This window comes from Monodelphis domestica, chromosome 4 (genome assembly GCF_027887165.1).
Source record: "Monodelphis domestica isolate mMonDom1 chromosome 4, mMonDom1.pri, whole genome shotgun sequence".
NCBI classification, from domain to species: domain Eukaryota; kingdom Metazoa; phylum Chordata; class Mammalia; order Didelphimorphia; family Didelphidae; genus Monodelphis; species Monodelphis domestica.
This window is the reverse complement of record NC_077230.1, coordinates 122,102,285-122,125,728: the sequence shown is the minus strand read 5'-3', so window position 1 is coordinate 122,125,728 and position 23,444 is coordinate 122,102,285. Positions and strand designations below refer to the sequence as shown.

Here is a 23,444-nt window from a genome sequence, read left to right as displayed (position 1 = left end):
TTCTTCATCACTTCCTTGCCATCACTACACCACGGGACATATACTCTGGCTAGCATTCTTATCTCCCTCTCATGGGAACTGTGGACTCTGACTCTGGGACACTAGGCTCCCATAAATGGACTTTGAAAATGCTTTTCTTGGAATCAAATATCTATGTCACTTTCTTGTCATCTCCATACTACACTCTCCCTTCTTTTCAGCTCTCCTTCATGTATCATGTCCCCCCAAGAAAGCAGAGACTGTTTTTGTTTGTACTTGTACCTCAGTTCTTAGCACAGTGTTTTGGTATATAGTAACTACAAGTTAATCCTCAACATTTACAAGTTTAACTTTTACAACTTCCAATATTCTCATAATTTTATTAGTAACTTCATTTCTACTTTGGAGCTGGCATCTATGCATAAAAGACAAAAAAAATTAGAGGTACAACGTGCATGTTTTTATCTGCAAAAAGAAAGTATTCATAAAAGTACTTGTGAATCTAATCCAAAAAGTGCTAAAGTTGCCTCTCAAGTGCATGATGAAAGAATTTAAGTGGAAAAGTTGCCAAGTTTGTGGGTAAACAAGATGGTGGTCATCCCTGTCCTCCCACTAGCAGTCCTAGAGAGTCAAACAACATATCTGTCCTGACCCTGCTTCTCCCCTTCCAGTCCAGTCTCCCCTTCCCTGCATTTTATGTTATTTCATGGTTATTGTTTTGGGAAAAGTTTATATTATCAGAATTATTAATGTTTTGTTATAAAGAACTATATGCAGAAAGTATTTTGAGCAATCTATAGCAAATGATCAGTTTTTGGCAGTAATGGGAATCTAACTCCCCATTTTCTCATAGGTTGAATGTATCAACATTTGCATTTTTTACTTTCCTGTCATCTTCTATAAATGTTACCCCTGAAAGTTGATAATTAATTGTATTTAATAATGCTCAATCTGTCCATCTATCTATCTATCTCTGTAAAATAAGGATAATAGCGCTTAATTCACAAGGTTGCTGGGAAGATGAAATGTATAGGCAAAACACTTTGCAAATCTTAAAAGTTCTATAAATGTTAGCTATTACTAGAACCAAAAAAAAGTAAAACTGAAAAAAGAGAACTAATTTTGGCTTTTTTTTAATTTCCTTGTTCTTAATTATGTTCTAAATAGCTGAATCCTGTTACTGTATAGAGGCAGAAATTGGCTATTAATTTTTAACAGTGATTTTTAGGCAAATTAACACTTTACAAAAGCATAACTAGCATGATGTATTATGGGATGTTATCACAACTAGTGCAATCCTGAACCAGAATGGGCTGTCACTGGATATCTTCAGAGATTGGATACTTACTTAGCTATGTGACCAGGGGGGCTATCTTTGTGAGTCTGCTTCATCATTTTTTAAATGAAAAGAATAGCACTTCCACTATATGCCTCACAGGATTGCTGTGAAGAAAATACTTCACAAATTTTAATCATTACATAAATATGAGATCAGCACTGCTTTGGGAAAAACCCATTTAGAAGCCTAAAATATGAGGTTACTAAATAACCTCCAAGCTACTTAAAAATTCTAGGACCCATTGATTTCCAAGGTCTACATCTACAACTGACCTGCTGAGGTGTATGAAGTTAAATGAGGAATGGATAATGCACTATCCAAAACACTCATTTCTCTGGCTAGAAACAGCAAGATTATGGCCAACCATATTATCAGACATAGTACACAATTCTGATCAAGTTTATATTAATGCAAGCTAAGAAAACAGTAAGGGTTCTTGTTTTAGCACTAAGAGAGGGGATGAGAAAGATCCAGTTCATAACCTGAAATCTATGAACTTTAAAAACTTTTAAAACTGTATTTCAATATAGTTGGTTTCTTTTGAAATCTCACATATTTTACTCATTTAAAAATGTTATTCTAAGATGGGATACATTTGCTTCATCAGATGGCTAAGGGAGTCTATGACACATACAGAAAACAAGAATTTAAGGTTAAGAATTTACCACTACACAGCTCAGAGAATATAGCTATTGAAAGCACTGGGCTAGGAGTCTAGAAGACTAGAGTTCAAAATGCAGCTCAGATACTTCCTAGCTATCTATGTGACTATGAACAAGTCATTTAACCAGTTGACTTCAGCTTCTTTTTAAAAAACCTTTACCTTCTTAGAATCGCTATTAAGTATCAGTTCCAAGGCAAAAGAGCTGTAAGGGCTAGGCAACTGGGGTTAAGTGATTTGCCCAGGGTCATATATGTAGGAAGTGTCTAAGGCCAAATTTGAACCCAGAATCTTCTATCTCTAGGTCTGTCTCTATCCACTAAGCTGCCAGCCACCTCTCCTAATTTATTAAATGGGGATAAAATAGCATCTACTTTGCAAGGATATTATAGACACAAAATATTTGTGAATCTCTTTGCAAACCTTAAAGTACTATGTAAATGCTACTATTAATATTACCTACGGGCTTACACCTAGCAGATTGGCCAATATGACAACAAAGGAAAGTGATAAATGTTGGAGTTGTGGCAAAATTGGGACACTGCTGGTGGAGTTGTGAATTAATCCAACCATTCTGAAGGGCAATTTGGAACTATGCCCAAAGGGCTTTAAAAGAATGTTTGCCCTTTGATTCAGCCATGTTCTTTGTGGCAGCAAATAACTGGAAAATGAAGAGGTGTCCATCGATTGGGGAATGGCTGAATAAATTGTGGTATCTGATGGTATTGGAATACTATTGTGCTGGAAGGGAAGATGAACTGGAGGATTTCTATGTGAACTGGAAAGACTTCTAGGAATTGATGCAAAGCAAAAGGAGCATGAAGGGTTCCAGGTATGAATGAATCATGAAAGTATTAAAGATATAATCAAAAGCTAACTCTAATGAGCAAAGTGCTCATGGACCAGACTTATGGAGATATTTCTGCTACTTCACATGATTGATTTTGGGATACTTGAATTGAAATGGGGTTCAAATTCTGTGGAACTCAAACCTCTCCCCATGTCTACAGTCTGGAAGGCTGACATGCAATTTCTTTAGCTTTTTTGTAATAGCAAAGGCACTCACTCAGAATGTGTGAGATGGTGCCAGGGTTACAGAGATGTTGGACTTCCAGATGAGCTTCTAGTTTAGAAACTGGCTAGGCCAGTATATTGGGTTCTTTCTTTCATCTTGTTGCTGATTGCCAATATGATGGCAATGTCTCTACCATTCTACCTGTTTAATTGACAATCCCCATTCCTGGAAACCTCAATAAAACTCAATTCACCTGCAGATCTCTGTCTCTCTTTCTCTCTGCCTCTGTCTCTCTCTCTCTCTTTTTCAGCATCACAGGAGGACCTGACAGGCTGGACTTCATGCTAAAAAATACTGTGTCTCTTTTCTCTCTTTATGTCCTTACTACCTTAATCTTTAACCCTTCCACCCATATTCCCTCAGTCCCCAGCTTCTCTTTCAGGTGCTCAACCTACAATCTTGTAGCTGCAGGATGACTACAGAGCAGAACCAGAATGTTGTACACAGAGGCTGATACACTGTGGCACAATCAAATGTAATGGACTTCTCTACTAGCAGCAATGCAATGATCCAGGACAATCCAGAGGAAATTATGAGAAAGAACGCTATTTACATCCAGAGAAAGAACTGTGGGAACAGAAATGCATTAGAAAAACATATGATTAATCATGTGATTCAATGGGGATGTGACTGGGGATTTGATGTTAAAAGATCACTCTACTGCAGATATGAATGACATAGTGATAGGTTTTTAACAATGATACATATACAACTCAGTGGAATTGCTTTTCAGCTCTGGGAGGGGAGAGGTAAGAGGGGTGGAAAAATCATGAATCATGTAACCATGGAAAAATATTCTAAATAATTTTTTTTAATTACCTGTGAGGTCTTGGGCAAATCACTTAGCCTCTCAGGGCCTCAGTGACTTCCTTGACTTTTGAGTTCTCTTCCTTATTATGAGGAAGAATGGTTAATATCAGAAAAGACAGTGTTGTCTTATAAAGGAAACAAAATTCTACCCAATCAGCATTACAGCTATTGAGCAAGAAGGCTTTACAAAACGATTTAATCCTAACCCTAAAATTCTAAATATTACAGGTGAAGAAACTGAGGCCTAAGTATACATAGCTGGATAGAGAGCCAGGTCTGGAGATGAGAAGTCCTGGGTTCAAATATGACCTTCTAATCTCATATAATTCTTAGCTGTGTGACCAAGGGTGAGTCACTAAGCCCCCATTGCCTAGCCCTTATCACTCTTCTGCTTTATAACTAATATGACAGGAGGTATGAGGTTTAAAAAAGGGTACATACATAATCAATGAGTGGTAGAACCAGTATCTGAAATGAAGTCCTCTCACTTTAATCCAGTAAACATGTCACAACAGCCTACAAGCTAAATGTTGGATGAGGCACAACTTCTTTGAATTTTAATTTCCTTATCTTGAAAATAGTAATAATAAAAATTGCCTAGCTACCTCACTTAGTTTAATGAACAAAGATGTTGTATTCTAGATCAAAGTTATGTATTTCTACTTGAATTATTTTAAAGGTTGAAGGAGCTTTAGCAGTCTACCTCCCTTATTTTTACAGATAAGGAAACTAAGGTTGAGAGAAATTGATTCATCCAATGTCTCTGACATAAATGTCTTCATCCAAGAGAGGAAGGTCGAACATAGAAGAAAGGCTGACTTTTCTTCCAGAGTTCAAGTCTGGTCTCAAACACTTATTAGCTGCATGCCTCTGGGCAAGTAACTTTACCCTGTTAGCCTCAGTTTCTTCTCCTGTAAAAATGACCTGGAGAAGGAAAAGGCAAACCATTACAGTATCTTTGCCAAGAAAATTCCAAATGGGGTCCCAAAGAATAAGACAAGATTAAAATAACTGAATAACAACACTGCAGATTTTTATAGGACTATTAGATTTGAGAGGGAACACTAAAAAAAAAAAAACCCGCATTTGACATTTGCTTTAGTTCTACTATAATTTTAGGATAAGATGTTGGTCCATGTTTTTTACAACAGATTTTTACTCAAATGGATACTGATCTCATTAATTAATTCCAACTACATAAATTCCAACTGATCCATGTTTGCTCAACTCCCAGACTTTGCTCCCTTTCTTCTGACATCAGCTTATCAATAACAGTACTCAAGGCTGTTGACCTTTTAGTCCTCACCCTCTTCAAGTGACCAGCCCATTTTCTTTTTGATTATACACTTCTCTAAAAATATTCATTACCTCCTATTGTTTAACATTCATTTGTTCTATCTTAAAGTCCATTCATACTTAGAATAAAAATTCTATTGCACTGTCACTCATTTCCAGTTCCTCAGAGGCTATTGTGTTCCAGGTCCTGTAACTATCTAACAGCAGTAAAGTACTAGTAATAAAGAGATGGACTTTATATTTCTATAGAAAATCTGGGATCATTAATGAAGCTTTGCAATTTCACTGAAGGAAATTCAAATGATCCTCTCTTCTAATACCAGTAAAAAAAAAATACTAAGCCCTTTTAAAACCCAAAAAATATGACTGAGGGAACACCAACAATTACCAATCTATATGCCTATATCTAAATAATGAATGTATAAGACTCATCTCCATATGCATCAAGGGCATATTTGATCACATCCTTACAATCAAATGAGATATGTACAAGGCTCTGCAAACTTTAAAGAACCATATAAATGCTATTAGCTATAATTAACCAAAAATATAGAAAATGCAAAGTCCCAATATGCTTATAGTTTTTCAATTATGTTACATATGCTTATAAAAACTAAATAGAACAGTATGCCACCTTTAATAGGCTACAAAAACTGTTAAGTATTCTGATGAAATGACCAAAGTTTGATAAGAATTTTGAAATTTAAAGTTTTCCAGCAGAAAAATCTTTACTTCTATTTACTCTATTTGGGAAAAATCTTTGGTTCCTCTCTCCTAATCAACAGCTTCTCTGGTGTTATGAAAAATAAAGTTGATATTCAATTGTTTCAAGATCAGCCATCCCAGATACATCTGCTCTGATTTCAAGCTGATTTTTTTAAAAGACTGATTATTTTATAGCTCCAGTTGTATAAAAGGCATTGTATTTTAGGGTTGATTTAAAAGTTTTTTTTATATTCTTAATTTTGAAAATATATGCATTTCTACATACAAGATAGAACATTAAGAGATTATATGAAACAATATTCGACATCGCTTTCTTTAAAGACTAAGAACTTCAATGTTATACTTCAAGTTGTCATGCTGGTTTGCTTTTCTTCTGAACTTCCTTCTGTTCTCATTTTAAAATAATATTTCAACGGCTTCTTAAGTTTTTTCTTTCTTTCTCTTGGAATCACTGTTAACAAATCCACCTATTCCACCCAACATCTCTATTACAATTAAAAAGGGAGGAAAAAAAACTTGGGCAGCAACCAAACAAATTCACATGGCCATATCCAAAAAAGTCTCGTCCTGTACTTTGTGAGCCCATTAAAGTATATAACATAATTCATCTTAGGTCCTCAAGAGCTATGCATTCCAACACTGGAATCTGGGAGTTACCAAGAGGTAGGACTGGGGTACAGAAACTCGGTGGGAGAATGCTAAATATACTCTTTTATCGGTTTAAAATTTCGCAAAGGAGGTCATGCCCTTAAACTACGAAATAAACTTTTTCTTCCGTGTCCTTGCCCCCACACTATGCAAACCTGAAAACCTTTTTGAGTTCCAAACAGCAAACTTTCAAAGCAGCTTTCTAAATTGGAGGCTACCCTTGGTTACAGAAGCGTCCTTAACAAGTAATTTATGGGGGAGAGAATAAGGGACTCAAACTAAAAGGAGGAAGCATGACCTAAGATACCAGGATAAACCACCACCTAAGCTAAGAAGCAGAACACTTTACTTTGAGACGTGTGCCCCCAAAGCAAACAGCAAAGCTAGGGAATCCAGGTTCCGCCATAATGTAAGCCTCCAAAAGCCACATGCACAGGCTTCTTTTAGGCCTTAGAAAGAAATTTTTACAGTAGAGGTATATTCTGCATATCTCGGATCTTATTTTCTATCCCAGTTAGAATAAAGGGAGGAGGGGGAAGAAAAGGAGAAAGGGAAAGGAAAAGAGGGAAGGAGGGATCAGGGAATAGATGGGGAAGAGGAAGGGACAGGCAGAAAGGCAGGGGAAGAGGGAGGAGCCTCCTCTGTGGAGGGAAGGAAAGCCTTTGGACCGCACCACCTGCAACTTTTCCTAAAGGAGCGCATGTTGAAGAACCCAGCCCCAAGTTTTGGCCTGGGCTCCAACCCTTCCATTTCTCGGACACCGGAAGGAAGGAACCCAAGCCTCCACCCAACCCCGCCCGCGACTGCAGTAGAATCGAGCGGAGAGACAAGGAAGAGCTTCCGGCTCCTCTGCGCCACCCCATGGCCTGTAGCGGAGGGCCACGACAGCAGAAGGCCTAAAACTTAGTATCTAAATCGGAGAGGCAGGTGCCCGCACGCGACTCTGCCAGTGCCCGCCCGCCAACCGCACCAACGGCTTTCTATTGAAGCCCCATCCCTCCTCTCCCCTTCCTTACTGTGAGGACCGCGCGCCACTTCCGCCACCGCCTCCCATACATCCAATCGGGTCCCCCACCTCCTCCTTCTGAGGCTCCTCCTCCCCACCGCGTGGCCCAGAACTCCAACCGCATGCACTCTCCCGCCTCCCGGGGCGGACCCAAAACCCTGGACCGTAAAACCTACGGAAAGGGAAGGAACTCCCAAGGCCGAGGAGGAAAGCGTGTCCCCGCCAGGAAGGGCTAGGCCACACCCCCTCAGAACGCTGGGCTGGGCTCTGATTGGCTGCGCGAAAGTCGCCTGAGCTCTACCTGAGTAGTAGTCCAACGGGGTCGGAGAAGGAGGTTAGTCCAACTCGTACTGGCTTAGAGCGCGCTTGCTCGCTGCAACATCTTCGTGGGTCCTCCCCATTACGCTAATCCGCAGCATGTCTCAGGTACTAGGCATCCAGCCAGGCTGATCAGCCGGGGATCAGCTGGGAGGCCGTGGGAGGGAAGGAAGCACCTAGAGAACGGGAGCTCTCTGCGAATGGGGAAGTGTTCGCTTTCCACCACTCGCTCGTCCTAGGGAGGAAATTGGTCTTAGAACTGCCTCCGCCCTTGTTTCTCTTTCTTCCCAGCCCTACTCTCCTTCTTTTCTTGGTTTCTTAAGGTTATCCACATGCCGTAGCCTGTTTCCTCCCTAGTGGTCAGCCGAGCTGTTCGTTACCCCGGGGCAGTGGAGGGGTCCCGGAGAAGGGAGAAAGGAGAACCGTGGAACTTTAAGAGCTGGAAGAGACCTTTATGGAATCCATTCTCTTCATTTTGCAGATGAGGATACTGAGGATCGGATAAGGGAGTGACTTGCCCAGAGTCACCAGCAAATCAAGTGTCAGAGCTGGGACTAGAATCTTAAGTCTCCTGGCTCCTAAAGCCAGAGTTTCTTTCCATTATTCCTAAGGTCTCCTAAGGGTTTGGGGAGGGGAGCAAGGAGTTTGGAGAAGGTAGGGCTGCAGAGAGGGTGCATATGCTGGTAAAGAAGAGGAGGCATTTTGGGCAGCAGAGATGGGAGAGACTGGGTGTCTCAGAGGTACATAGCAAGGAGCCAAGAGGCTGGTTGTGCTGGCTAAAGTAGAGTAAAAAAAGAATTTGCCTAGAGGAGGGGAAGTGGGACTGCCTTGGGGGAGAGTAATGGCGATAGACCCGTGGCAGGCAGCCCAGGAAGGAGCCGAACACCAAGTGATTAGTTGCTCCTTTCGGCCTTACCGAGACTTCTCAGGCAGTAGGATAAAGGTCGTGTGTGTGGTGTGTGTATATCTATGTTTGTGCCTGCCTTGTCCAGGCTTGGCAGAGGGAAGAGCCTCCACCTGCCTGTTCTGGGTGCAGCAGATGCATGGATCTTTGCCTTCCTGGAACACTGTATCCCTTTCTCAGCTGCTGCTGCTTATGCCTGGATTCTATCTCTTGAAACCTCTGGGCCCCATTCTTACAAATCCAGCTCTCACTCTCCGGCGTATTGACTCTACAGAACCTTCTCCTGGACTAGGCTGAAAAAAGTGGGATTGACAACTTCTGAATGGTTGTTCTCAGAATGTGAAGCGTTCCCGAATTTAGGATCATAGGATTAAGAATTAGAAGGGACTTTAAGAGATCACTTAATTCGGTCCCCTTCTTTTACATATGGGAATTTTCTAAAGAGATTTGTCCAAAGTGATACATGGAGAACTGCAGCAAAACTGGGACTAAAAATCAGGTTCTCTTGACTAAATCCAGTGGTCTTTTGTTTTTTAACCCGAAAGTGAGTAGCAGCTAGCTTTTATATGTGGCTCTAAAGTTTGTAAAGCACTTTACAAATCTCATTTTATCCTCACAACAATCCTGGGAAGTAGGTGCTATTATTTCCATTTTACAGATGTGGAAACTGAAGCAGACAGCAATTAAGTGAATTGCCAGGAGTCGAATTGTATTTGAACTCAGGTGTCCTTGACTCTAGATCCATTTGGTGCTTGGGGTATTAGCTTTGAACATTTCTGAATGTCTGAAGGTAAGATAGTTAATTCTCTTCCTTTTTTCCTGCCTATTAGGCTGAATTTGATAAAGCTGCCGCAGAAGTCAAAGTCCTAAAGTCTAAACCAAATGATGATGAGATGTTATACATCTATTCCCACTTCAAACAAGCAACAGTTGGAGATGTAAATACAGGTACTGGTTGATGTAGTTGGTAGCTCTGCATTAATGGAAAGTTGATTATTGACAAAGTGGTTAATTTTTAATTAATACTGAAACAATTTAAACTATGAAGATATTCTTATTCCTTTCAAAATAATTACTTGCACCTTACATACAGTGTAGTACTTATTAAGAACTCACATTGTGGATTGGTTTTACACTACACCTAGAGATTGTACTATTTTCCAAAAAGCTAAATCAGTGTTTCCATGGTAGAGCTAGAAAGGAACCTTACAGCTAACTTCATTTGCCCTTAGGAATCTAGCCTTATCTACTTACTTCTTAGCCAATTTTCTCTGGAGGCCCAGGGAAGCAAACTGTCTTACCAAATTTCACTCAGCTAAAAGAACCCAGCCAAACTAACTTGTCCTACATTTGTAAATTGAACAAGATCTCATTTAGAGCAATCAGTTGGTAAACATTAAGGATCTACTATGTGCCAGGCACTATTTAAGTGCTGGGAATATACAAAAAGAGAAAAAGGATGGGCTGCCCTCAAGGAGCTTATAGTCTTAACTGAGTAGGCATCATACAAACAAATACATTCAAAGCAAGATATATACAGGATAAATAAGAGATAATTAGCAGAGGAAAGGCATTGGAATTAAGAGTGGTGGTTAAGGGCTTCTTGTAGAAGATAAGATTTTAAAAACAAACCCAGGTAGGTCAGTAGTTGGAGCATTTGGCAGCTAATATGAAAATTTACTCTTGGGAGTAAAGCAGAGCTCCCCTCTCTTTTTTATTCTAGGGATAAGATTAAAGAGATAGATCTAGAAGGAACTTTGAAGGTTATCTAATTTCATAAAGATACTAAGTAAATAGCAAAACTGGGACTTAAAACCCATATCTGACTCAATTCATCCTTTCTACATTACTCTCTCCCTAAGGGTTAAGATGGAGCATGAGAGTCCAACCCAAAAAGTCCAAATTTCTTTGTGAAATTTAAATTTAGACTCTTCACAGTTTAGTGATCCAGAATTCCCAAATAGGAAGGAAAAAAAAAGAGTGCTAGAGAACAAATATTTCCACTCTCTCAAATACCTTGATTGTCTTCTTTCCTTGGCTCCCAGCAATGTCCCAATTTGACCTTTTGTGCTTTTACCAAAAAAGATGCATGCTAAGAAAGGCAGATGTAGGCATTTAAAGTCCTCTTGACCCGTGAATGTTTGCAAAACCATCATAATGTTCTTTGGACTTATATATTAAGCTGTTGAATCCTTGGAGGGTTGGCTTTATAGCCTGGACTAACTGGTTTCATGATAATACAACCCTAGCCTTGAGGGATCTTAATTTGTTCCTAAGTCCCTTGGAGCCCTTCCTTGACCAGTGGGTGCTGATTCACCAAGATTATGTTCTGAATCAAGGAAGTTAACTAAAATAGTTTGGGCAATTGAAGACAATTTAGGGTAAGACCTAGAGTACCTGAGCCTGGGTAATTTCCTTTTTCTTATAGAGAAGTCACTTCTAATAGATATTGGTTGGGTGTCTTATTGTGTGCCCAGCACTTTGCAAGGCACTGAGAGGAGAATACAAGAAGAAAAACAAAAGTCTGATGCTTTTGAGAAACTTAGTCTTTCAGGAGTTCCCAAACTACAGCCTGCAGGCCACATATGGCCCCCCCCTTCCCCCCCGACCATTTATCTGGTCTCCACCGCACTTCCGGAAGGGGCACCTCTTTTATTGTTGGTCAGTGAGAGGAGCACTGTATGTGGCAGTGCCGCAAAGCACAGCATTGCTCACCTACAGTATTACTTCTGGTGACATCCTTTGTGTAGTGCCTTGTTCTGAGAGTAACCGAACAAGAAAGAGGCGCTGCGCAAAGGATTATGTGGCTGCACAATGGAAGAAGTGAGCATGGTGAGCGGCGATCTGGGGGAGGGGATTCCGCACTGTGTATACTACTGCCTGGTATAGTGGTGGCGGTGATGGGCCTGTGCAAGGTGCTGCACTGCAACACCAGCGCTGTAGCCTCCACTATCACAGACAGCGGTATACAGATTTGTTCATAGTTTTTTTATAGTCTGGCCCCCTGTGTGAAAAGTTTGGGGACCCCTGGTATGAACACCAAAAAGATGTTCCACAAAGAACACTAGACCTGAATTTACAAGTCTGAATTCATGTTCCATCTGCAATAATACCACTAACTTCTAGCTGTAGAACCTCGGGAGTTACTTAATTGTTTCTTCATTCTTTAAAATGTGGACATTTGCATGCCTAAGGATCAAATAAGGTAATATATAATGAAGAAAACTAGAAGGTCCTTTTAACTTTAGATAGCATGGGAAAGTAGAAAGAGCACCAGATATGGAGGCAGAGGGACAGGGGTTTAAATTCCCTTAGGTTTTACTCAACTTTTCTGAGTCTCAGCTTGGTTAGTTAATCTGGAAGGGGGAGCAAGGAGCTAGGTCTCTTAGTAGACAGAGAGCCAGGTCTGGAGATAGGAGGACTTGGGTGACCTCAACCTTCCTAGCTTTATGACCCTGGGCAAGTCACTTAAGCCTAGTTACCTAGTCCTTCTTCTGCCTTGGAACTGATAATCATTGTTGATTCCAAGTCAGAAGGTAAGGGTTTAAAAAAAAGTTTGTAAAAAGGAAGGTGTTGAATTAGATGGATTTCTGAGGTCCTCTCTTGCTAAAAATGTGTGGATTATGCAAAGCCATATCTAATCATGTGTGATATTGCGGGGTCCAGACAATAAACATTTCATTTTGAGCCAGGCTAGATCGGGAAAGTTTTGTACAGGAAGTATTAGGTGGACTTACTCCTCAGAGGGGCAAAAAATGCCTTTCTGTTCTATAAGCACCTCCATGGAGACCCAGGTGCCTGAAAAAATGGTCAGAGAATGCTGAGACAGTGCCCGACTCCATAACAACTTGTCTTCAATGTTAGAATAACTATCCCTCACTGCTCAAGTCTGTTCTCTTTAACTGTGGTTGAGGGTTATGGCTCAGTGTGAGCTAATAATTGCCCAGGCTTGGCTCCTTCCAAACATTTGGGCTGTGTCATGAGGTACATTATTTGATTGTCCCTTTCTCCAGGCATTTACACTGCCTCTTCAGCAAGGTACTCTTTGATTTGTTCAACAGAGGGATGGAAACGTAAGAAAATGCTTAAATTTCCTATGTGCAGTCTACTAATATAAAGTCAGGATTGACTTCAAAGAAACCTTGGAATTAATATTTCATAAATAATCTTCCCCCATTTTGTCTGGTTTGTAAGGTAAGAATAGATGAAATCCATTTCAGAGCCTTAAGGCACAGGTAAACTTAAAGCAACAGTTTCATTTTTATCAGGAGAGCTGTTGGAAACCTTGGCTCCATTCATTAAACACTTATTCATTATGTAGTATATGCCTTTTGGGTCATAATCCTTCCTTGAATATTAACTTGCTTTTTTTCCCCTTTGTTTAAAGCCCGCCCTGGCATAACGGACTTCAAAGGCAAAGCAAAATGGGATGCTTGGAACTCTTTGAAAGGTAGCTATCTATGTTCTAATCAGCTTCTTTCAGCCTTGCATAGTACAGTCCTGAAAGGGAACTTTCATTTGGCCATATAGGCCAACACTTAATGAGGATATGGGTAAAGAAAATAAACTTGTGTAGTATATCACTTGACTCTGAGCTATTCAGAGAATAAGCAGTCCCTTACTTCCAATGATAACCTTCTGCCTTTTCTCCCAGAGTGGTAGAGGGGAGATGGCTGAGCCACTAGAAATATGTGGATAGGATCAAAGCTGGTGCCATCTACCTGTTGCTATTTCTTTCCCAGGAAGTGGCATTCAGGGTAAGAACTCCTCTGCTGTTAAATTGGATACAATGGGGGATACACTCACATTAATCACCCCCACTACCACTGGAACCGATGGTGGATACTAGCCACTTCCACAGAAGCATCAACAAAGAAGTGTCCCAGCCCCTGCTTAATCATGAGATAGCTATAAACCCAGCACAGGGTCTGCTAATTTGGCACCAAGGTGCCTGCTAGCCTTTGGGTTCCTGTTGGCTCATTCCTGAAAGCTGCCTCTGTCTTCATAAAATGAGAAACCCTTGGGCTCAAGAAAGATCTATAACAAACTCCTAGAATTTTCAAGTAACTGAAAAATAAAGAATAGCCTTCTTCATTATTGTTTAACGGATTGTTACACAGGGATCCTGCTTCTCACCCCTCCTCCCATCACTGCCAGTGTGCCACTGTGCCAGTGGGCAGGGGCCCCCAGGCTTGAACAGAGTATCTCTCCTTCTTTACAAATATAATCTATGACCACATAATATTCTTACTGTCGGAGCAGGAAGACAAAGATTTGCTTTGTCTCTCTAAGAACTGGATGCTTTTGCCTGAGGGCTGGGACGATAGCCAGCATGGATGAAGCAATAAGCTGCTAGTTTTGACTCTCCACTTCCAATCAAGCCTCTCTGGGAGGAATAAACCCTGCTTTGCTTGCTTGGCAGTCCAGACTCCACTGTGGGAACCTCAGGGGTGGGGTAAGGGGTTAATCACTGACTTACATAGGGGGTGGATTTATTGATTTTGAGTCAAGGCCCACCTCATCTCCAGGCAAGTTTGAAGACATGCTTAGTCAATCATGCCTATGACATCACTAATTATGGTACAAACATCCATAAATAATATGGGTATAAAATGCAGATAAGTTGTCTCAGGTTGGTTTTTTTCCCAGTACCTGACCAAATCTCTGTTGGTGATTTACAGGGAAATCCAAAGAAGATGCCATAAAAGCTTATATTGAAAAAGTGGAAGAACTAAAGAAAAAATACGGAATATAAAGGAAATTGGATTCAGACATCAGCCATGCATTTGGAAGCTAAACTAAAATAATGTCTTGATTTCTTAATCCTGTGGTCAAAGTTAAACAGTGTAAATAATGTGTAGCAGCTAGAGTTGGCATGGCTCCTACAGACCCATCATCAGGCTGCATGACTGTCAAACAGTAGAGCTGGAGAGCTAAGTAGTTACTAATCTTTGCTCAGTAACTTTTTATCTGTAGATCAATAAAGTAAGTGTGTTTGTTACTTTAAGCCTTGTGGGCAGCTTATAAATTAAGCAAATTTTACCTTCTCTATCCTACATGCTTTGGTTCATACCCTTCTTTATTAGGGACTAAATGACAAACCAAGCTAATCTGTTCAGCAAACCTTTAAGCACCCCAAACATGCAGTGGTCTCCACCAGTGCCTCCCTTTTAAGGTTTATTACCATTTAATAAAAGAGATGACAGAATATTGTTGTTCAGTCATTTTCTTTTTCTTTTTCTTTTTCTTTTTTTTTGACCCCTAACCTTCTATCTTAGATCAATATTGTGGAGGGCAGGTAGGTGACTCAGTAGATTGAGAGCCAGGCCTAGAGATGAGAGATCCATCAGACACTTCTTAGCTGTGTGACCTTGGGCAAGTCACTTAACCCCCATTGCCTAGCTCTTACTACTCTTATAATTCCTAGTATCCAACACTTATATAGCACACTTTAAGGTTTGCAGAGGACTTTGATCCTCAGAAAACCCCTGCAAGGCATAGGAACTGCTAGTCCCTATTTTCCAGGTGAGGAAACTGAGGCAGAGGTGACTTCCCCAAGGTTATACAGCTAGTAGATATCTGAGGCTGAATTTGAACTCAGGTCTTCCTAACTCCAAGACCAACACCATTTTACCCACTGAGATACAAACAGTGTTATGAGAGAGAGGAGACATTGCCCAAGTAGAGGGGCAGAGACTATTGTAAAGGGTAAGTTTTGGGTTGAGACTGAATATAAATTTAGTTGGTCAACCAGGGATTTAATTTCGTAAATCCCAATGAAGCACTCAAGTCAGAATGGAATTTTATGGTGATTTATTTACAATAGGAGGAAGAAGTTAAGAGAGGAAAGCATTAATTTAAAGGAGGAGAGGAAAAAGTTAATTTAAACTGCTCCAGCTCAGGCTGAGCCAGGTGGGAGTTCAAGGCCTTGGCCTAGGAGGCTTCCCCAGAGAGCCATGGGAAAGAGGAGTCAGTCTTATCACTCAACACGTGACCATCTCAAGGAAGGTGTCCAGGATCAACTGCCACCCAGCCCTCCCCACAGGAAGTGACAAGAACTCCAAAGGCAGTTCTCTACATCACTTCCTGCATCTCATATGTGCCAATGGTGGCTCAAGCTTGGCTTAGGACAGCCCAGGGGACAGTCAGTTGTTTCTGATTTGTCACTTGTTAGCATATGCCGGTATAGTGTGGGTGTATACTGTGACAAGGAAATCACTTTAAAAGACTGATATATATTAATTTAAGGTCGCCAAGGAATTCAGCTATGTAATTCCTAAATGAAAACTCAAATCAGCAGTCAATCTTTTTTTTTTTAAACCTTTACCTTCTGTCTTGGAGTCAATACTGTGTATTGGCTCCAAGGCAGAAGAGTGGTAAGGGCTAGGCAATGGGGGTCAAGTGACTTGCCCAGGGTCACACAGCTAGGAAGTGAGCAGTCAATCTTTTATGGACTTTAATTACAACAGGAGGAAGAAAGGAATTAGAGATAGAGAGAAAGAAAGGGGAGAGAAGGGAATAGGGCTTAAATACTCCTTCTGTTTAGGCTGGGCCAAAAGGCCCAAGCCCTTAGATAGCTGGGGCAAAGAAAAGAGATCAGTCCCTATTACTCACGTGACCAAAATGGAGAAACAGTCTCAGAGGCCCCCACCTTCAGCTTCCTTCAGAGCACACTCCAACCACTCAGACAAACTCCTCAACCACCACACCTGAGTCTTCAGACCCCCTCTCTCTTTAAGGAAACCATCCAAGTTGCCTCCCCTCAGTTCTCACATCTACCAATCACTGTCCATCAATTTCCCTGTGCCAATGGAGGCTCTAGCTTAACCCAGGACCGCCCAGAGGTCTCTGGCTTTGCACATGTCTGTTGAAGGTCATATTTTCAAATGATTAAATCTTTGATCCTTTGCTACAGCCCTTCCTAAATCCTGTTAACCTGAGTAGGGTAGAGATTGGAATAATTAAATTTTGATCTATGCTGCAGCCCTTCCTCAATCCTGTTAGGACTGAGTAGGGTGGAGATTGATTCCAAGTATCTCCATTGTATCAATTCTAAAATCAATCATGACTCAAAGAAATTCCTGTTCTATGCTTAAGCATAGGTCAAAGTCCTTTCCATTGTTCAGCAAAAGGTTTCTGTCCTAAAGTAATCTTAAGAAGGGAGGAGGGGGAAACTCTCATGCCAATGGGGTTCACATTCCAATAGCCAAGACCCACTATCAATAGGAAATTTTTCAAGTATGAAATTTCCCAATGGTGAAATTTCCAACATTTATAAGTCTAAGAAATTTTGAGGTTTACAATCCCCCCTGATGATCATTGGGAGACTAGTCTCCCCATTGATCATTTAACATAATCATTTTGTAGTTCTAAATTCACTTCTAACTAAAGATATACACAATATTCAATTTTCTAAGAGAAATTAGAATAGTGAGAGAGGGAATAGAAAAGAAAAGAAAGCAAAACCAATGTTTTGCTAGGCGCATTAACAGAAAGCCAAATTAGGGGCAGTCCCTTTTGGCATAAATGTGTACAGTTACAATAAATGTTCAATCAAAAGTTCAGTCCAATCAATCACATCCAAAGTTCATTCTTGATCTTCTTGATAAAGTGTAGGTTTTCGGCATCTTTCTGCAACAGTTCATTCTCTGGATATAAAAATTTCAAGCTTCTTTCTTGAAGATCTTTTCTCAAACAGAATCAAAATCTTTGAATTTTTTTTTTATAAAAGTAAAATCTTAAACAAAATTCTTGGATTTTTATAAAAATACAATCTCAAACAAAAAAAAAATTCAAAAATTCTTAGATTTTAAATTAAAATACAATCCCCCCTGAAGTAAGTATTAAAAAAATATCAAGTTTACCTCAGAATGCAATGTTCAGTTATGGGGGTGTATGTGTCAATTATCAAAAGAATAGAAAAATAATCAAAAACATAAGAAAAATTCAAAATAGACCTTGCATAGGTCCAGTTTAAAGTAATTTCTATCCCACAAGTATGTAGGACAGAATGCAGTAATATTTCACTTAGCCCTTTGTAGCCAAGACTACAGGAAGTTGCCATAATATAAGAAGGAAAGAATTAGAATTCTATTTTGATGGGGAAATGTCATTCCCTTGTCTGATTTTTTCCTCAGGGATATAGGGAGCCAGCATGATAGTCAAGCTTTGTACTTGTTTGAGTACTTCGAAAAGAGTGTAGATACAAGGAAGTCCTATGACTTAAACATAAGTTAAGTGTCGCAACCTTGAGTCTCACTTTAATATTTCTTGTGTGCTCTATTGGCACTATTCAGGTTTAGTCTGTGCTCCTTGTTTTTATCCCTTTTCCTGGAATCAGACACAAACATTATCACAGTCCTATAATATTTTATCAATAAATGGCAGGTTCCCATAGTTTAAAGCTTTTAGGCATATATTGATATTATAGCAAGAGTATATATATTAACTTGTATTACTGCAGGGAAAAATAATATTAATATTAATTATGTGTACCTTCAGTACAAAAAATGAGAAAAAAAATCAAATATTCTGATCAAAAAATAAAAGAAAAGAAATAAGAAAAAATAAGAAAAAAATCAGTAATTCAATATATTCTTGAAAAAAAAACAGCATCCATTTGTCTATGGATTATTATCTCCAATTCATATGATAAGATAGAGTCACAATTCATATGATAGGATAGAGTCAATCAGTCTCAGCAGAAGATGCTTTCTTCACATGTGAGCAGTGAATCCAAGAGTCTCTTTCTCCAATCTTTATAGATGTTGGAGTAGTTAATAATATTTGGAATGGTCCTTCCCATGAAGGTTGAGTTGCTCCAGTTCGCTTGAAATTCTTGATATAAACTTTATCTCCTGGGTTCAGGTCATGCAGAGAAAAGTCTAATGGTCCGGCTTGTACTGCAGCTCCGGATTCATGAAGTTCACGTAGTTTGTGCTGTAACTCCTGTATATAGGAAGCAATAGTAATATCTCCCCCTAATAGCGATGTATAAGCCGGGGAGAAAGGCTTAGCCTGTATAGGCGGATGTCAAAAAAGCATCTCAAATGGTGAAATATGTAAGTCTCCTCTAGGCCTGCTTCTAAGATAAAATAGGGCCAGAGGGAGAATTTCAGGCCATTTTAAATGGGTCTCAGTGCATAATTTGCCAATCATAGTCTTAAGTTCTTTATTCATCTTTCCTACTATTTAGAGAGGAGAAAAAAAAACTGAAAAAGGTTAATTAATATCAACAAAATCAATACAATCTAAGAAGAATCATCTTCATTATATTAGGAAGTTCCTTGGGCACCCTCCTGAAGGGCACCTCTCTGAGGTTCATTAGCACCTCGAGCATGTTTTGGACGAGCGCCATTTCTCATATATTGTTGTTCATTATCATTATAATTTTCTTCAATTTGAGCATTCTTCAAATTGAGCAAATTGAGCATTAATTTCCCAATTCCTATTTCTATAATTCTGGTTTCTAAAGTTCTTATTTCTATATTCATTATAGTTATTTCCATAGTCATTATTATAATTTCTAGAATTCTGGTTTCTATAACCATTATCATCATTTCTATAGTTATTATTTCTAAAGCTATTATTAAACTGTGTATTCCTTCCAATCATCTTAAGAAAGGTTCTACATTCCATCATTTTGTGGCCCTTCTTCTCACAGAAGTGGCAAGTAATGGATTGATAATTGGATTTCTGGAGAGGGGCAATTGTCGTTGGTTCATTATCATGCCTACTTTCTTATTTAGTCATCCTATCTATTAAATATCTCATTTTTTTCTTTATTTCCTCTATGTCATCATTATTTTCTTCCTCCTTTTCCTTGTTTCCCTTTAAAACATATATAGCTGTTTTTCGCAATTCTTCAAGGTCCATATCTGACCATCTTGGGCATTGTGTTCTAAAATAATTCTTAATTGCTTTGCAAGAGTTGTTTACAAAGATTCTTCTAACTTGTCTTAAACTACTCTCTTTAGTTAAGTCCCAATCTAAGTATCTGTCCCCAAACTCGATAATTCTATCCATAAATCTGGAGGGTGTTTCTTCTTCTTTTTGCTTAATTTTTTCCAGTTCCATCCACTTATCTGTACAGTCTGCACATTCCTTCATTGCCGTGAGGATGGCCTCTCTACAACGGTATAGTTGTAGATAATCCTCAGGATTGTTATAGTCCCATTTGGGATCCTGAGATGGCCAATGTGCTGCATTACGCCCCCGGGTTTTGTTGACATGAGCAATTATTTTATTTTTTTCACGTTCACTTAAAAAAGCCTGTAGTAAGTTCTCAACGTCCTTGTAAGACGGATTATACTGAAAAAATATGTCTCCCATCTTTTTTGTTACTAGAAAAGGATCTTGTTCATATGTGGGGATATTTCGTGTAAATTCATTTATTTCTTGGGGAGTAAACGGTATCCTATGTCTTAAAGTCACCACATCCCCATTCCGTCCTATTTCAGGTACTTCTCTTAGAGGAAAACAGGCCTCTAGTTGAATTTTGTACCTGTGGGTCAGTTTGACAAGGACAGGTTTCTCTAGGAGGACAAGATCTCCCTTGCATTGGAATTTGGTTTTCTGTAGGAGAAGGAACATGAGAAACTGGGATTGCAGGGGAAGGGTTTTGGGCATTAAATTCAGACAAGATTTGCACTACACGAGAGAAGCAGTCTGTTAACTGGGCTATAGGGAAGGTGTTTTCCGTCTCTATTTCAGGGAAGGAAATTTCCTCATTCAAAGGTTCAGAAACAGGTCTGTTTCTGGTAGAGTGGTTGTTTGCCAATTGATCCTGTAAGAAACTTTTTAGATCTTCTAATTGGGCTTGCATTTTATCCTCAATTTTTCCTATTTTATCCTCAATATTTCCTATTTTATCCTCAATATTTTCTATTTTATCCTCATTTTTTTTAATTTTAGCATCTCTAAATATAGTATTGAGGAGTACAAAAATGACAGTACCTATTAATATAAAAATTTGGAGGTATCCTGCATTCCTCAATGCCCCTAATTCTTCAGCTGCCATATAATTGTCAAAGAATGTAGTACTCATTTTTATATATATATATTTTGTAATTTCACAAAACACGTGGGGAGCAGGGCAAAGCAACAAACTTTTCACAGGGTTTTTTTTTTCTAATCCAGGAAGTTGTTCCTTAAGGGAAAGGATATTTAGAAACAGCTCTTCCAGCCAGGACTTTAGAGTCCTGTTGCTGAGATTTAAAACAGCTGTTTTCTGTCTATCAGAGTCACCCAGCTGGGAAGTATCTGAGGTCCGATATGAACCCAGGACCTTCTGTCTCTAGGCCTGGCTCTCAATCCGCTGAGCTACCTAGCTGTCCCTTAAGATTAAAGGGAAGAAAAAGAAAAAAAACTGCTGATTCCAATTTAACTTAAGGAGAAAAGAGAAGAGAGAAAAAGTTTTTTATACTCACGTGTTCTAGCAACTGTGTCTTTAAGCCAAGTTTTTTGTTAAAAAAAAGGACTAAGTGTGAGACGGTATAGTAAAAAGGCAAGGAATTTCAAAAGTTTATTGAGAGGATTCTTTAGACTCCCGTATGGTCAGCCATAATGTGACAAGGAAATCACTTTAAAAGACTGATATATATTAATTTAAGGTCGCCAAGGAATTCAGCTATGTAATTCCTAAATGAAAACTCAAGTCAGCAGTCAATCTTTTATGGAGTTTAATTACAACAGGAGGAAGAAAGGAATTAGAGATAGAGAGAGAGAAAGGGGAGAGAAGGGAATAGGGCTTAAATACCCCTTCTGTTTAGGCTGGGCCAAAAGACCCAAGCCCTTAGATAGCTGAGGCAAAGAAAAGAGATCAGTCCCTATTACTCACGTGACCAAAATGGAGAAACAGTCTCAGAGGCCCCCACCTTCAGCTTCCTTCAGAGCAAGCTTCTCAGAGCACACTCCAACCACTCAGACAAACTCCTCAACCACCCCCCTGAGTCTTCAGACCCTTCTCTCTTTAAGGAAACCATCCAAGTTCCCTCCCCTCAGTTCTCATATCTACCAATCACTGTCCATCAATTTCCCTGTGCCAATGGAGGCTCTAGCTTAACCCAGGACCGCCCAGAGGTCTCTGGCTTTGCACATGTCTGTTGAAGGTCATATTTTCAAATAATTAAATCTTTGATCCTTTGCTACAGCCCTTCCTAAATCCTGTTAACCTGAGTAGGGTAGAGATTGGAATAATTAAATTTTGATCTATGCTGCAGCCCTTCCTCAATCCTGTTAGGACTGAGTAGGGTGGAGATTGATTCCAAGTATCTCCATTGTATCAATTCTAAAATCAATCATGACTCAAAGAAATTCCTGATCTATGCTTAAGCATAGGTCAAAGTCCTTTCCATTGTTCAGCAAAAGCTTTCTGTCCTAAAGTAATTTTAAGAAGGGAGGAGGGGGAACTCTCATGCCAATGGGGTTCACATTCCAATAGCCAAGACCCACTATCAATAGGAAATTTTTCAAGTATGAAATTTCCCAATGGTGAAATTTCCAACATTTATAAGTCTAAGAAATTTTGAAGTTTACAATACATTCCTGGGTGCTAGACTAAGCAAAATGGAGAAAATTTAAAAATCACAATCTGTAAAGTTTTGAACACTTTCTACATATCAAGTGCTGAGTTAAGCACTAAGGCTGCAAAGACAAATGAGATACAGCCCTACTCTCAAGGAACTTATATTCTAGTGGAGGAGAAAACATGCATACTTATAGACATGAAGTATACCAAATGAATACAGGATACATTACAGAAAGCAGAACTGTACAGTTGGTTCCTGAAGAAGGTGGCATTTGAGCCGAGACCAGGGATTGCAAAAATTAGAGGTAAGGAAGTGCATTCCAGGCATGTTAGTGCATAAGGCCTGGGGGTGATGTATTCTGCATGAAGAAAGACAAATGGGTCACTATGGCTTTATCCAAGTGCTTGGGGGAAAAACATAGAACACTGGAAAGATAGGCAGAGGCCAGAGTGTGGAGAGCTTTAAATGCCAAAGGAAGCCACAGGGATTTATTGAGCAAGGGGATGAGAATAGATCTGTGCTTTAGGAAAATAATTAGAGGATGGATGGAAAAACCATAAGAAAGGGAGGCTGTTAGAGTAGTCCAGTATGAGGGAGGTGGCTTTGTGAAAGATAAAGATGGAAATAAATGATTTGACAACTGTAAGTGGAGAAAGTGAAGATCCCATCTAAAATCCTTAAATGGTGATTGAAAAGTATATTTGTGGAGAAAAGATGAGTTCTATTTTATGAGTTTGAGATACTTCTAGGCAATTTGTGGGTTAGGACTGGAGCTAAGGAGAAATAATCTGGGAGTCATCTTGGCAATTTGATCACTGAGAGCTGATGAGGCTACCCAAGTCCTTATAGAGAGAAGAGGAAGAACCCAGAACGGCCTTGTGGTACAACCAGAGAGAAGGATATAGATGAATGATCAAAGAAGACTAAGAAGGAGCTCAGAAGGAAGGGAAGGGAATAATTAGCCCCCTATTATCTCATTCAATTTAAGAATTGGGAAAGAAAGACATCAGGAAAACCTAAAGAAGAAAGTATCAAGGAGGTGGTGGTCAACAGTGTCAAATATTTCAGAAAAGCCAGCATGAGAAGAGGCCATTAGATTTGGCACCAAATAATGGGATAGGTTAGGTTATTTTAAGGACAGGAGACTTGGGCT

General features: G+C 39.5%; 2 protein-coding genes across 5 annotated transcripts in view; one reads left to right on the top strand and one right to left on the bottom strand.

The window, feature by feature from the left end:
• The window catches only part of C4H2orf76 (chromosome 4 C2orf76 homolog), a 79,353-nt gene extending 71,562 nt beyond the window's left edge, over window positions 1-7,791 (bottom strand). For 2 of the 3 annotated variants that reach the window (XM_001362936.4, XM_056793756.1), the window contains exon 1: window positions 7,551-7,667. In XM_001362936.4, coding sequence (XP_001362973.2) covers window positions 7,551-7,588 — 38 coding nt within the window. In that variant the 5' untranslated portion in view covers window positions 7,589-7,667. Of the gene's footprint in view, window positions 1-7,550; window positions 7,668-7,716 lie in introns of those variants that run through there. The other variant, XM_056793757.1, reaches the window with a different exon arrangement.
• A 23-nt stretch (window positions 7,792-7,814) lies between these two features.
• Window positions 7,815-14,970, top strand: DBI (diazepam binding inhibitor, acyl-CoA binding protein). Of its 2 annotated transcripts, none has more exons than XM_056793759.1 (4): window positions 7,815-7,874; window positions 9,593-9,710; window positions 13,150-13,212; window positions 14,444-14,970. In XM_056793759.1, exons 2-4 carry the CDS (start codon window positions 9,656-9,658, stop codon window positions 14,515-14,517), a joined length of 192 nt encoding a protein of 63 aa, XP_056649737.1. In that variant the 5' UTR covers window positions 7,815-7,874; window positions 9,593-9,655; the 3' UTR covers window positions 14,518-14,970. The 2 variants fall into 2 exon arrangements, with proteins under 2 accessions (XP_056649737.1, XP_001367923.2); XM_001367886.5 differs by having other exon boundaries at window positions 7,826-7,966.
• Window positions 14,971-23,444: the final 8,474 nt, after the last annotated feature.